A 13,485-nucleotide genomic window follows, 5' to 3' on the forward strand; every position below is an offset into this window, starting at 1 on the left:
CGGTTAGCGTAATGCTATTACAGTTCCGGCTGCTGCCTGTAAGGAGTTTGTATGTTCTCCCCGTGTCTGCGTGGGTTTCCTCCGGGTGCTCCGGTTTCCTCCCACGTTCCAAAGACATATGGGTTCGGAAGTGGTGGGCGTGCTATGTTGGCACCGGAAGCGTGGCGACACTCGTGGGCTGCCCCCAGAACACTCTACGCAAAAGATGCATTTCACTGTGTGTTTCGATGTACATGTGACTAATAAAGAAATCTTGTCTTAAGAGCGGAAATAGTGACAGAGACTAGGAGGTGAGAGGTGGAGGCAACAAAGATCTGCGGATGATGGGATCTGATAGGAGAGGAAGCTGGAATCAAGGGAGGGAGAATGGAAGGACAGATGGGAACTGTAGGGGGAGGGGAGGGGATCCAGTGGGAGGAGCGTGGGTGATGGACAGATGGAGTGGATACTGGGGAAGAGTTGGTAAAAATGAAAGATGTTCATAAAATTATGAGAGCCATAGAGAGGGTAGATAATGCGTCTTTCCCTGGGTAGGAATGGCAAATACTAGAGGGCATAGGTTTAAGGTGAGAGGGGGACAGTTTAAAGGAGATTTCAAAGGTAAGTTTTTTTTACACAAAGAGTGATAGGTCCCTGGAACACGCTGCCGGGGGAGGTAGTGCAAGCAGATAAGATAGTGGCATTTAGCCAGGCACATGAACATGCGGGGAATGGAAGGGTGTGGACCATGTGCAGGCAGATGGGAATAGTTTAATATGGCTTCATGGTTAGCACAGACATGGTGGGCTGAAGGGTCTGTTCCCGTGCTGTACTGTTCTGTGTTCTATGAAAGCTTACTCCAGCTTTCTCTGCAAAGACAGACTCTCTGTCCAGTTGGCGACATAACAGCATTCCTAAAGTGGTATCGCCCAGTGCGCCGCATTTGTTAGATTCTCAACAAGCAAGAAAGTCACAGTGTTGGAAAACCTTTAAACAGGAGGAGGTGCGTCACACGGTCTGCTCGGTGGTGAAATCACCTTGAATTAAAAGGCTGAAACTAACACTATTCATGATGACTTAGCAAAAAAAAAGGGCCATAACTACCTTATATTTGGGGAGGGCAACTATTTGTTGTGCAAATAGGTTCACTAATTATAGGAACTTAATTAAAGATTGAGCACTGAGGAAGAACGGTCTGATTCTTCTCTGAGCTGAATCCCGATGGAAGCGTGTTCCTATTCGGTGTGGGTGAAGCGTATGTCACGAATTTCTTTCCGCGCCTCCCCGGGTCTGGGAGTGGGACAACCCTGAGTGTGTAGCAACTGAAAATGATACAATGTATCCACGCCTGCGGATTGCCAGCAAACTTCTCGCCGCGCTTCGGTGCTCTGAAAGTTTACCCGCAGTTTGCAACATCCACGGGAGAAGAGACATGCAGAGCGCCGGGGACGCCCATCCAAGCAATCTCAGTGCGGAGGGAGCGAGAGGACCACAGAGCATCCACTCTGAGAATATCCCAGACACCCACTATATACCCATGAGAATCCTCATCAGACCTTTTCCGCCCGTGTTGGACGAAGATAAAGTCAGGAGTTTAATGGAAACCATTAAGGTATAAGCCTCTGTAACATTTAATTTGTACGAAGTATTGAAGTGACCAACAGCCTCTGAATAAACAGGATACATTTCAGTGACTATCAGCGAGGAATACCAAACTAATCCTCACTGTGACATGCTTAGCTGAGCGCGGGTGTGACTGAACGTGGCTGCCAGTTAAAATCTGAATGTTCGTTTTCTTAAGATTAGTATTTCAATCATTTTAAAATGCTGATGTGGCGCGGTGATGATGTTTATCGTCTGATTTGCAGTCTGGGGTTTACGGTGTTAATGTTAATTGAGCTGTGATACTGACAAGAGTTGTAATTTCCTGCTTCGAAATCTTCCGGTTCAAGAAAGCGGCGCACTAAATGAATTGAAGTCTCCGATTCCGTGGGGAGTTGCTCCAATCCAGAAAAACACGATTTATTTCCATAAAGGACTAGTCCGTATATGGTTCTTTGCCCAGTCCTAACGTGCTTCGCGTTCCATAAATAGTCCCGTGATGCGTTAGTAATGGAACAGACATCAGCAACTGAAAATAAAAACACAGGAATATGTTTTTAAATCTGGAACAACAACCTGGTGGAAGCATTGAGCGGGTCGAGCAGGATCTGGAGGGGGGGCAAATGAATTGTCGACGTTTCGGGTCGAAACCCTGCATTAAGACCCTTGTCTCTTGTGTCTCTATATTTTAATCTGTTTGAAGAGTGAGGATTATCCACCAAAATTAATGGATACAAAATCCCTGGAGGTGCTTCCCGTCACTCCCCTGGACAATTGAGTCGCCGGTGCTCATACCCGGGTTTAGAACCCCATCCAAACACTAGGTTGAACCCCCCAGTGTGGCACTGAGGGAGTGCTGCACGGTCGGTGTCACCAGTGATCGGAATCACCACCCGCGGATCTCTCCCACACCCTGTATCTGGCTGGTCCTGACCTTGGACGGTCAATCTTGCTGTCCCCAAACATCTCGGATTCCCATGGCGTGGTGTGGGTTGCGACGGGGGCTCTGACAGAGGAGTTGGAAGCTTCACCAACCCTCCCAAACTACTTTGTCAGCCGGCAAAACTCTGTCCCCGGCTTTGTCAAAGGTTAAAGTTGTAAATTAGTTTTAAATGTAAACAGTTCAAAAATTAAAATCCATTAAAACCACACAAAACAATTTATAAATAATTTTAAACTTGAAAATAATGCAAAATAATTTAAAGAAAGTAACCTACCTTTGTGTCTCCTCAGTTTTAGCGGGTCAAGGATCCTGCCTCACGTCTGACCCCTACAGAATCTGAGAGGCAATTCCCTAAATTCAATGCTGGAAAATCCCAGTGCGAGGGGTTTCCAATACTGGACACCCTCTGACTGAACAAAGGGATTCAGCATTCCAAAGCTGTCAGTAAATTCCGAATTTCCATGTTGTACTGCGTAACCAACCATTCCCCGGAGTGCAGGAGAATGAGGAGAGATCTAATAGAGGTATTTTACTGAGGGTGAAAGTTGAAGTATTGAAGGGGAATCTGAGGGGAACATCTTCACTCAGAGGGTGGTGCAAGTGTGGAACGAGCTGCCAGGGGAAGTGGTAGATGCGGGTTCAATTGTAACACTTAAGAGAGGTTTGGATAGGTACATGGATGGGAGGGGTTTGGAGGGATATGGTCCAGGTGCAGGTAGATGGGACTAGGCAGGAGCTCAGGTGGCATGGACTAGATGGGCTGGAGGGCCTGTTTCTGTGCTGCAGTACTTAATGACTCTATTGCAAACCCATTCAGATATTTAAATGTACACAAAAACTGAGATGATTTTGAAAAGCATTATAATCCGTTTTCCCCAACTAATGCTGAGGCAAAAATATTTTAGAGCCCCCTTCATCAAAAAATTCCTTACTGCAGTCATGTGACATGATTAGTTTGCCATGTTCCTTTAAGAACAGGGGGTCATTCAACAGCAATAGTTTTCATTTGTGTGGCGCCTATCAAACATGTACTAAAGCTGTTTACAGCCAATGAAGTCCTTTCAAAGTGCAGTCACACATTGGCCAATTTGTACACAGCAACCTCCCACAAACAGGAGTGCAATCAATGACTGGTTAATCAATATGTATTGAGGGGCAGACAAACAATCTGCTGGAGGAACTCAGTGGGTTGAGCCGTCCTGATGCATGGTTTCAACCTGAAATGTTGACAATTCCTTCCCACCCCCCCCCCCCCCCACAGATGCTGCTCGACCCACAGAGTTCCTCCAGCAGATTGTTTGTTGCTCCAGATTCCAGCATTGTGTGTTCATTGAAGGATAAGTATTTATCAGGACACCAGAAAGAAGTCTCTTGGTGTTCATCAGAAAAATGCCAATGGGTTCTTTGGTACTCGTCTGACAGAGAAGGTGAATTAGTTCAAATTCTCATCAAAAGGGTAGCAGCATCATGCATCACTTACTCAATATCGTACTGGAGGGTCAGCCTCGATGTTTGTGTCCCATTGTCTATGGAGGGCCCTAAGCCAACAAACAAGAGCAAGATTGACTCCAGCGTAATGGAGTGAGCACCTCCATGAACAATGTAGAAACATGGACAATACACACACATGGACCATAAGACATAGGAGTAGAATTGGGCCATTCAGCCCATTGATCATGACTGATTTATTTTTCCCTCTCAACCCCATTCTCCTGCCTTCTCCCCGTAACCTTTGACACCCTTACTAATCAAGAACCTATCAACCTCCGCTTTAAATATACCCAATGACTTGGCCTCCACAGCCATCCCTGGCCAACAGATTCACCACCCTCTGCCTAAGGAAATTCCTCCTCATCTCTGTTCTAAAGGGATGTCCTTCCATTCTGAGGCTGTGCCCTCTGGTCCTAGACTCTCCCACTACTGGAAACATCCTCTCCACGTCCACTCTATCCAGGCCTTTCAATATTCGGTAGGTTTCAATGAGATCCCCCCCCTCATCCTTCTAAACTCCAGCCAGTGCAGGCCCAGAGACGTCAAACACTACTCATAAGTTAACCCTTTAAGTCCTGGGATCATTCTTGTAAAACTTCTCTGGACCCTCTCCAATGCCAGCACATCCTTCTTTGGAGATGGAGCACAAAATTGCTCACAATACTCCAAATGTGGTCTGACCAATGCCTTATAAAGCCTCAGCATTACATCCTTGCTTTTATATTCCAGACCTCCTGAAATGAATGCTAACATTGCATTTGCCTTCCTTACTACTAACTCAACCTGCAAGTTAACCTTTAGGGAATCCTGCACTAGGACTCCCAAGTCCCATTGCACCTCTGATTTCTGAATTCACTCCCCATTTAGAAAATCGTCTACGCCTTTATTCCTTCTACCAACCATATACATGACCGTACACTTCCCTACACTGTACTCCATCTGCCACTTCTTTGCCCATTCTCCCAACCTGCCCAAGTCCTTCTGCAGACTCCCTGCTTCCTCAACACTACCTGTCCCTCCACCTATCTTTATATCATCCCCAAATTTGGCAACAATGCAAGGATAATGCATGGATAATGCAAAGGTTTGGAGTATGCTACAAGGCAAACAGCTCACTTGTACAAGACGTTGGTGAGGCCACACCTGGAGTATTGTCTACAATTTTGGTCACCATCTTATAGGAAAGACGTAATTAAACTTGAAAGAGTACAGAGAAGATTTACGGGAATGTTGGCAGGATTCAAGGGCCTGAGTTATAGGGAGAGGTGGGGCAGGCTAGGACTCTATTCCTTGGAGCGTAGGAGACTGAGGGGTACGTTATAGAGGTGCATAAAATCATGAGGGGCATGGATAGGGTGAATGCACACAGTGTATTCCTCAGGGAAAAGGAATCGAAAACTAGAAGGCTTAGCTTTAAGGGGAGAGATCTAAAAGGGACCTGAGGGGCAACTTCTTCACACAGAGAATGGTGGGTATATGGAACGAGCTGCCAGAGGAAGTGGTTGAGGAAGGTACAATAGCAATGTTTAAAATACATTTGGACAGGTACAGGGATAGGAAAGGTTTAGATGGATATGGGCCAAATGCGAGCAAATGGGACTAGCTTAGATGGGCATCTTGGTCGGCACGGACAGGTTGGGCCGAAGGGCCTGTTCCTGTGCTGTATGACTCTATGGACAGTCTATACTTTCCACCCAGTGGAGAACTAGCTCAGAGGTTGACTTTCTTTAGATAGTTGGCAGTAATCCAGTGACTTGGTTGCTGGATAACCAAGGAGTGGCTGTGCTGGCAACCAAGCCTCAGCTGGCCCAAGGCTCCACTGGAGAGTTTGACCAGACAAAATAGGCAAATAAAGAAGCCGAATTGGTTTATTATTGCCAAATGTACCGAGGTACAGTGAAAAACTTGACTTGCATGCCGTTCATACAGATCAATTCATTACACAGTGCATTGAGGTAGTACAGGGTAAAACAATAACAGAATGCAAAATAAGCTGTTACAGTTACAGAGAAAGTGCAGTGCAGATAGACAAGACAAGATAAGATTCCTTTATTAGTGTACATCGAAACACACAGTGAAATGCATCTTTTGCATAGAGTGTTCTGGGGGCAGCCCATAAGTGTCGCCATGCTTCTGGCGCTAACATAGCATGCCCACAACTTCCTAACCCGTACGTCTTTGGAATGTGGGAGGAAACCGGAGCACCCAGAGGAAACCCACGCAGACACAGGGAGAATGTACAAACTCCTTACAGACAGTGGCCGGAATTGAACCCGGGTCACTGGTGCTGTAAAGCGTTACACTAACCGCTACACTACTTTACCTGCAATAAGGTGAAGGGCCATCATGAGGCAGATTGTGAAGTTAAGAGTCCACCTTACCGTACAAGGTATCTGTTCAATAGTCTTATAACAGTGGGATAGAAGCTGTCCTTGAGCCTGGTGGTACGTGCTTTCAGGCTTTTGTATCTTCTGCCCAATGGGAGGGGGGAGAAGAGAGAATGTCCAGGGTGGGTGGGGTCTTTGATTATGCTGGCTGCTTTACTGAGGTAGAAAGAAGTATAGACAGAGTCCAGTGGAGGGGAGGCTGGTTTCTGTGATGTGCTGAGCTGTGTCCACAACAATATTAGTGAAGGTGGCCAAAAGCTTGGCCAAGGAGGTGGGATTTTGGGAATGTCAAAGGAGAACAAAGAAGTTTTGGAGGGGTGGGGTTAGGGGTGGAATTCCAAACCTTACGGCCTCTGCAAATGGTGCCAGTGTTGGATGTGCAGAGAAGTTGGGCAAATGCCAATATCTTGCAGTATTATTGGGCAGGAGATGGCTACAGAGATAGGAAGGGGCGAGATCATGGAAAAGATTTGAAAACAAGGATGAGGATTTTGTAATCAAGGCATGTTTAACCTTGAGCCAGTGTTGCCTTAGTCCAACGTAAACATCCCTCGCCTTTCTTCATGGTTCAGGTGTCTAATCCCATTTGTCAATTTTACTTGCTCCTCTTTGTATTCCCTCCAAGGTCAGGATATCCCCCCTCTGGTACAGTGCCCAGAACTGTAAACAATACTCAACAGGGGATGGGTCAGTGCTTTGTATAAGTTAACTATCAACTTCCTGGATTTGTGCTAATCCTTTAAGATACACATCTTAACAATCTATTTGGCTATTTCACTACCACTGCCCATTGTGCTGGCTGTGTAGAGGTGTTTTCCCTTGCAGCCTCCCACTCCCTTTTCGTTGTCGTTTCCTGTAGACTAGACCCATTTAATTTGTAGTTATTGTTTCTCCTCTTCAACCTCCACTGCCTGATTTTTATTTTCCGTATTTAATATCAGGGCAGATCTTCCACCTGATTCCAGCACTTATACCAGGATTTATTCCTGTGGAGGTCCCCTTTTCCCAGCACCGACCTATCATGGCACCTTCAGCCCTGCTGCCAATGACTGCAGCTGCCCCTGTAATGTCCTGGAGTCGTACAGCATGGAAGCAGGCCCTTCAGCCCAACTGGTCCATACTGATCAAGATGTCCATCCAATCCAATGGAGGACTTCTCATAGCAGATGGAGTTTAACCCGGATAAATGTGAGGTGTCGCACTTTGGTAGGACGAATGTCAAGAGGCAGTACACTCCTAGGGGCAAGACCCTTAACAGTGTTGAAGAGCAGAGAGACCTTGGGGTGCAAGTCCATGGCTCATTGAAAGTGGCTACACAGGTAGACAGGGTGGTTAAGAAGGCTTTTGGAATGCTTGCTTTCATTAATCGAGGTATTGAGTACAGGAGTCAAGGAGTTATGATGCATCTCTATAGAACTCCGGTTAGGCCGCTCTTAGAGTATTGCTGGTCACCTCCTACAGGAAGGATGTCAAGTCTTTAGAGAGGGTGCAGAGGAGGTTTACTAGGATGCTGCCTGGATTAGAGGGCATGTGCTATCAGGAGAGGCTGGACAAACTTGGGCTCCTTTCTCTGGAGCGGTGGAGGCTGAGGGGTGATCTGTTTCAAGTGTATAAAATTATGAGGGGCATAGATAGGGTGGACAAGCAATATCTTTTTCCCATTATTGAGCGGTCCAATACCAGAGGGCATGCATTTAAGGTGAGAGTGGGTAGGTTCAGAACAGACGTGAGGGGTACGTTTTTTACTGAGAGAGTGGTGGATGCCTGGAATGCGTTGCCTGATAGGGTGGTGGAGGCAAATTCATTGGGGGCTTTTAAGAGGGGCTTGGATGGGCACATGAATGAGAGGAAAATGGAGGGATATGGGCGTTCTGTAGGTAGGAGGGACTGACTATGTCGGCACAACATTGTGGGCCGAAGGGCCTGTTCTGTGCTGTACTGTTCTGTGTTCTATGTTCAGATGGAATGGCACAAATCTCACAGTCTGCCCTGCTCTATGACTTCCAGGCTCGGCAACTGAGCCTTTCTGGCTCACCAGCATGGTAGTCCCCATTCAAAAGAATGAGATATACCAGCTAACATAAGATTCAGATTCAGATTAGTTTATTGCCATATACACCAGGGTGCAATGAAATTCCTTGTCTGCATGAAGCTCTCAGAGTAAACAGTGTATGTGGTAATATTAAATATAATAATAAGTACAGCAACGAGGGCAGAAGTGCAGTGTGAAGAAGCGCAAAAAGAAATGCTGAAGTGACAATAACTGAATTAATAACAGAGATCCGGTTTCCTCCCACATTCTAAAGACGTACGGGTAGGTTAATTTGGGGGTTTAAAAAATGGGCGGCGCGGACTCGTTGGGCCGGAAGGGCCTGTTACCACGCTGTAAATAAAATTTAAAAAGATAGAATTAAGAGTCCGAGAACATGGCAGCACCACAGGGAAGGGGATGTGAGAGAGGTGACTGGTTCAGGAGTCTGTCAGCAGTGGGGAAGAAGCTGTTCCTGAGTCTGTAATTAGTTTTTTTTACCATCTATTTTAGTTTAAAATTTTTAATTTTGTTTTAATTTTTAGCATGAATGTGTTTTTAAGTGTATAAAATAACCTATAATGATTTATTTTATTTTTTTAAAACAGATCTGAAGTGTTGCTGCCTTAAAGACATTCACATGCAGTCAGTAACACTGGCACCTTTGACAACAGTGAGTGTAACTTACCCATTGGATGTCAAAGGCATTCTTTGAGTGCAGAGGTTTTTTTTAATTTAATTGTTCATGGCTGTGGATGTCACTGGAAATGCCATTACTTATTGCCCTGATCTGAGGGGGCAACTAAATTGATAAATTGGTTTATTATTGTCACATGTACCAAGGTACAGTGAAAAACTTTGTTTTGCATGCCGTCCATACAGATCATTTCATCACATCAGTACATTGAGGTAGTATAAGGGAAAACAATAACAGAATGCAGAATAAAGTGTTACAGCTACAGAGAAAGTGCAGTGCAGGCAGACAATAAGGTGCAAAGCCATGACGAGGTAGATTGTGAGGTCAAGAGTCTATCTTGTCATACTAGGGGACCATTCAATAGTGTTATAACAGCGGGATAGAAGCTGTCCTTGAGCCTGGTGGTACGTGCTTTCAGGCTTTCATATCTCCTGCCCGACGGGAATGGGGAGAAGAGAGAATGTCCGGGGTGGGTGGGGTCCTTGATTATGTTGGCTGCTTTATCGAGGCAGTGAGAAGTGTAGACAGAGTCCATGGAGGGGAGGTTGGTTTCCATGATGTGCTGAGCTGTGTACACAACTCTCTGCCGCTTCTTGCGGTCTCGGGCAGAGCAGTTGCCATACCAAGCCGTGACGCATCTGGATGGGATGCTTTCTATGGTGCATCTGTAAAAATAGGTGAGGGTCCATGGGGACATGCCAACTTACTTTAGCCTCCTGAGGAAGTAGAGGCAATTAAGAAACACATTGGTGGGTCTGGGGTCACAACGCATAGGAAAGGTTTAGCGGGATATAGGCCAAACACAGACAAAAGGGGCTAACACATGTAGATATCTTGGTCAGCATGGACCAGCTGGGCCAAAGGGCCTGTTTCTGTTCTGTATAACTCTTATGAATCTATGACAAACTAGACTGAGCAAGGACAACTGATTTCCTATCCTTGAATCTGATGGGTTTTAATGGCAATTAAACTGTCACTGATTCCAGCTTTAGTTATATATTTATATGGTTACCAGAATTGAAATCCTCTGCTGGGATTTGAACTCATATCTCTAGGTCTGTAGTTTATAACCCTAGTCTGGATGATGGTCCAGTAAAATTACTGTGTTACTGTACCCATTATGAGTGTCTGCAAGGGGATACCTCAACACTGTATGGTCATGCTAAAGATTAGGGAGCTGGGCTTGTAGGAGACACAATGTTTGGGGTTACACTGAAACAAACACCAAGGACTCAGGGCAAGTGGCCAGCAACTTCAGATATCACAAGATCTGCGTCATTTTTATGCCCCAGTTCAGTGAAGGGTAGGGAAGGCGTGCACATATTGTGTCAGAGGGTCGCAGAGTTTTTTGTCCATCTACGCCAATCCCATTTGCCCGCATTAGGACCATATCCTATACCTTGCCTATTTAACTATCTGTCCAAATGCTTCTTTTTACATATCTGATTCCACTACGTCCTCTGGCAACATGTTCCAGGTATCCACCACTTTATTTGTCTACCTGCACTGCATTTTCTTTGTAACTATAACACTATATTCTGCAATCTCTTTGTTTTTTTCCCTTCTGTACTACCTCAATGTACTTGTGTATGGAATGATCTGTCTGGATAGCACGCAAACAAAAGCTTTTCACTGTATCTCGGTACACGTGACAATAGTAAACCAATTATCAATTACTCCTTGTAAAAAAACACTGAAATCTCCTTCAAATCTCCTACCTTTCTCCTTAAAATTATGCCTCCTTGTTTTTGATTTCCCTGTCGATCAGGCTGAGGAAAAAAAAAAACTGTTATTCCCCTAGTATGTTATCTATCTTGTTTTCTTGCTTGTGAGGTCAAAGATGAGCTTTGTTTGCTATTGGCAGTTTGGTATAGTTTAAGAGGCTTTTAGATAGACACATGAATGTGAGGGAAATGGAGGGGTATGGATGATACACAGGAGGGGGACATTTAGTATAAATTGGGATCAAGGTCGGCACAACATCATGGGCTGAATGGCCTGTCCAGTGCTGTACTGTTCTATGCTGTCTCCTTTTCTCATCCCTCTTATCCAGGCCCTGGCAACCATACCTCCCTCTTGACTCCAGGCATCTGCCTCCCCACTTGGACTTGCTTGCTCAGTAAGGCTGGTCGATGTTCCGCCCTATTCTCAGCTGAAAATAAACAACTGCAGCTCTTTCTTCTGTCCGCAGAACCCAGACCAGATGGACAATGTGCCTCCAATCGACGTCTTGTGGATTAAGGGTCAACAGGGTGGAGATTATTTCTATTCATTCGGAGGGTGTCATCGGTACGCAGCCTATCAACGCCTGAACATGGAAACCATTCCTGCCAAGATCATTAAATCCACCATCACAGACCTTCGGATGTATTTGGGATCATCAACCCCCAACCTTCAGTGAACGGACAAGGCACATCCTGACCTGACTGACGCAACTACCTGCCTCCTGATGCTGATGGAAATATGTCCTTTTCTAATCACACTCCTAATTAGAGAGGTCAATAAATATATTTAAGATAATTTATAGAAAGATTGGAAAAGAAGTCAGCAGAAAAACAATTCACCCAAAGATTAGTGGGAGTGTGAACTCAGTGCATGAAGGGTGGTGGAAGTGTTTAGTCTGCATCAGGATGAACATGTGAAGAGCCATAATCTGCAGGGCTCTGGACTGGGAGCTGGGAAGTGGGATAGTCTTAAGAACTCTTTTCTTGGCCTGCATATACAGAAGGAGCTGAATGGCCTCATTCTGTACTGGGTGAATCTATGACGAACAGGCAGAAACGGAAGTAGAACCAAGACATGGTGGCGGAGGATGAGTGCAATCTCACATTAAACGTCTGGGCTGAACGAGGCTGCCTCCTGCAGCTGGTGATCATGTTGATAGAACCTTCGAGCAGGTTCCATCAGCGTGAGACCATACCAAGCTCATCTCCAGCAACCTAGTTTAGTTGCTCACTGGCCAGCACTTATGATAAGGAATGTACTTGGGGGGGTCTGTCAATGAAGCAGCCTCCTTTTCCTTTCAACTGACATGAAATAAATGAACCCCATTTGTTTAATACCTTTCAGCTTCCTGTATCTGTCTTCACTCTGTTTATTCAGCTCATGTTTTTTTTCTTGCTGAACCTTTCCCTGACATTTCTGGCTGCTTTCCATACTCCGCAACCTGACTGGTTCATGATAATAGATTGAACTAGGCACGATAGCATTTGACATAGGACATAGAACAGTAAAGCACAGGAACAGGCCCTTTGGGGCTGAACTAATGTTGTGCCGAACTATTAAACTAGTAATTAAACGCCTAACTAAACTAATCCCTTCTGCCTACACAAGGTCCACATCCCTCCATTCTCTGCACATTCATTTGCCTATCTAAGAGCCACTTAAACACCTATATCGTATCTGCCTCCACCCCCACCCCTGGCAGTGCATTCCAGGCACCCACCACTTTGTATAAAATAAAACTTGCCTTACATATCTTCTTTGAATTTACCCCCTGTCACCTTAATTGCATGACTTGCTAACACGTATCTTGAAAAAGGTAAAAAAAAATGCAAGAGATTCAAACTTTTGCCGCCCAGGCCCCAGGCAATGTTCTGGAATTCCCTCTTTAAACTCTCCTATTCCCCTCCCTTCCACAAAGCATCGATCTGATTAAATGGGCAGCACTCTTGTCTCCTGAGGTAGAAGGTTCAGGATTCAAGACCTGCTCCAGAGAGTTGGTCACTGCAGGAGTGTGGCACTGTCCAAGTTACCATCTTGCAAATTAGACCTTAAATGGAACCTTTGTTTGCTCACTCAGGTTAATGTAAAATGTAAATTACTGAAAAAGGAAATTATCCCTCATGTTCTGGTCAATATTCTCAGTCAAGATCTCTGAAACAGTTTACCTGGTTGTTATCATGCTGCTGTTTGTGGGAGCTTGCTGTGTGGAAATTGGCTCCCATTTAAGAATAAATACTGCCATTGGCTGTGGGGAGGGTTGTGAAAGATACTATGAAAATGCAAGTTCTTGTTCACCTGTCTCAATATTTTCCCTATGTGGGTTAATGCTGCGATTGATCAGATAATACTCCTGTGAAGTTCCTTGGGACAAATCACTGCATTAAAGACATTGCTGTTTTTTTCCAAAGGTTGGTTCCTTTGTCTGTTTGATGACTGTCAGCAGCACCACTAGAGGTCAGTGTATCACGCATTTAAATTTGGAGATTACTTGAGCAGAGAAGTACCTGATCGGAGACACAACGGCCTGCAGATGCTGGAACCTCGAGCAAAACAACAAACTGCGGGAGGAACTCAGCAAGTCGAGTAGTATCTGTGGGGAGGGGATAGGAATTGTCAATGTATTGGGTTGAGA

General features: G+C 45.2%; 1 protein-coding gene across 1 annotated transcript; it reads left to right on the forward strand.

The window, feature by feature from the left end:
- Positions 1-1,222: 1,222 nt before the first annotated feature.
- srxn1 (sulfiredoxin 1 homolog (S. cerevisiae)) lies at positions 1,223-13,254 on the forward strand. The gene is made up of 2 exons (XM_052031318.1): positions 1,223-1,591; positions 11,320-13,254. The coding sequence occupies exons 1-2, from the start codon at positions 1,316-1,318 to the stop codon at positions 11,527-11,529; spliced, it is 486 nt and encodes a 161-aa protein (XP_051887278.1). The 5' UTR covers positions 1,223-1,315; the 3' UTR covers positions 11,530-13,254.
- Positions 13,255-13,485: the final 231 nt, after the last annotated feature.

This window comes from Pristis pectinata, chromosome 16 (genome assembly GCF_009764475.1).
Source record: "Pristis pectinata isolate sPriPec2 chromosome 16, sPriPec2.1.pri, whole genome shotgun sequence".
NCBI classification, from domain to species: Eukaryota; Metazoa; Chordata; class Chondrichthyes; order Rhinopristiformes; family Pristidae; genus Pristis; species Pristis pectinata.

What these genes read in the sequence shown, in the direction of transcription:
- srxn1 (XM_052031318.1), top strand. Translation starts at nt 1,316, where the DNA reads ATGTATCCACGCCTGCGGATTGCCAGCAAACTTCTCGCCGCGCTTCGG. An exon ending in GTTTAATGGAAACCATTAAG is followed by an intron (nt 1,592 to 11,319) that starts GTATAAGCCTCT and finishes TTCTGTCCGCAG; the next exon opens with AACCCAGACCAGATGGACAA.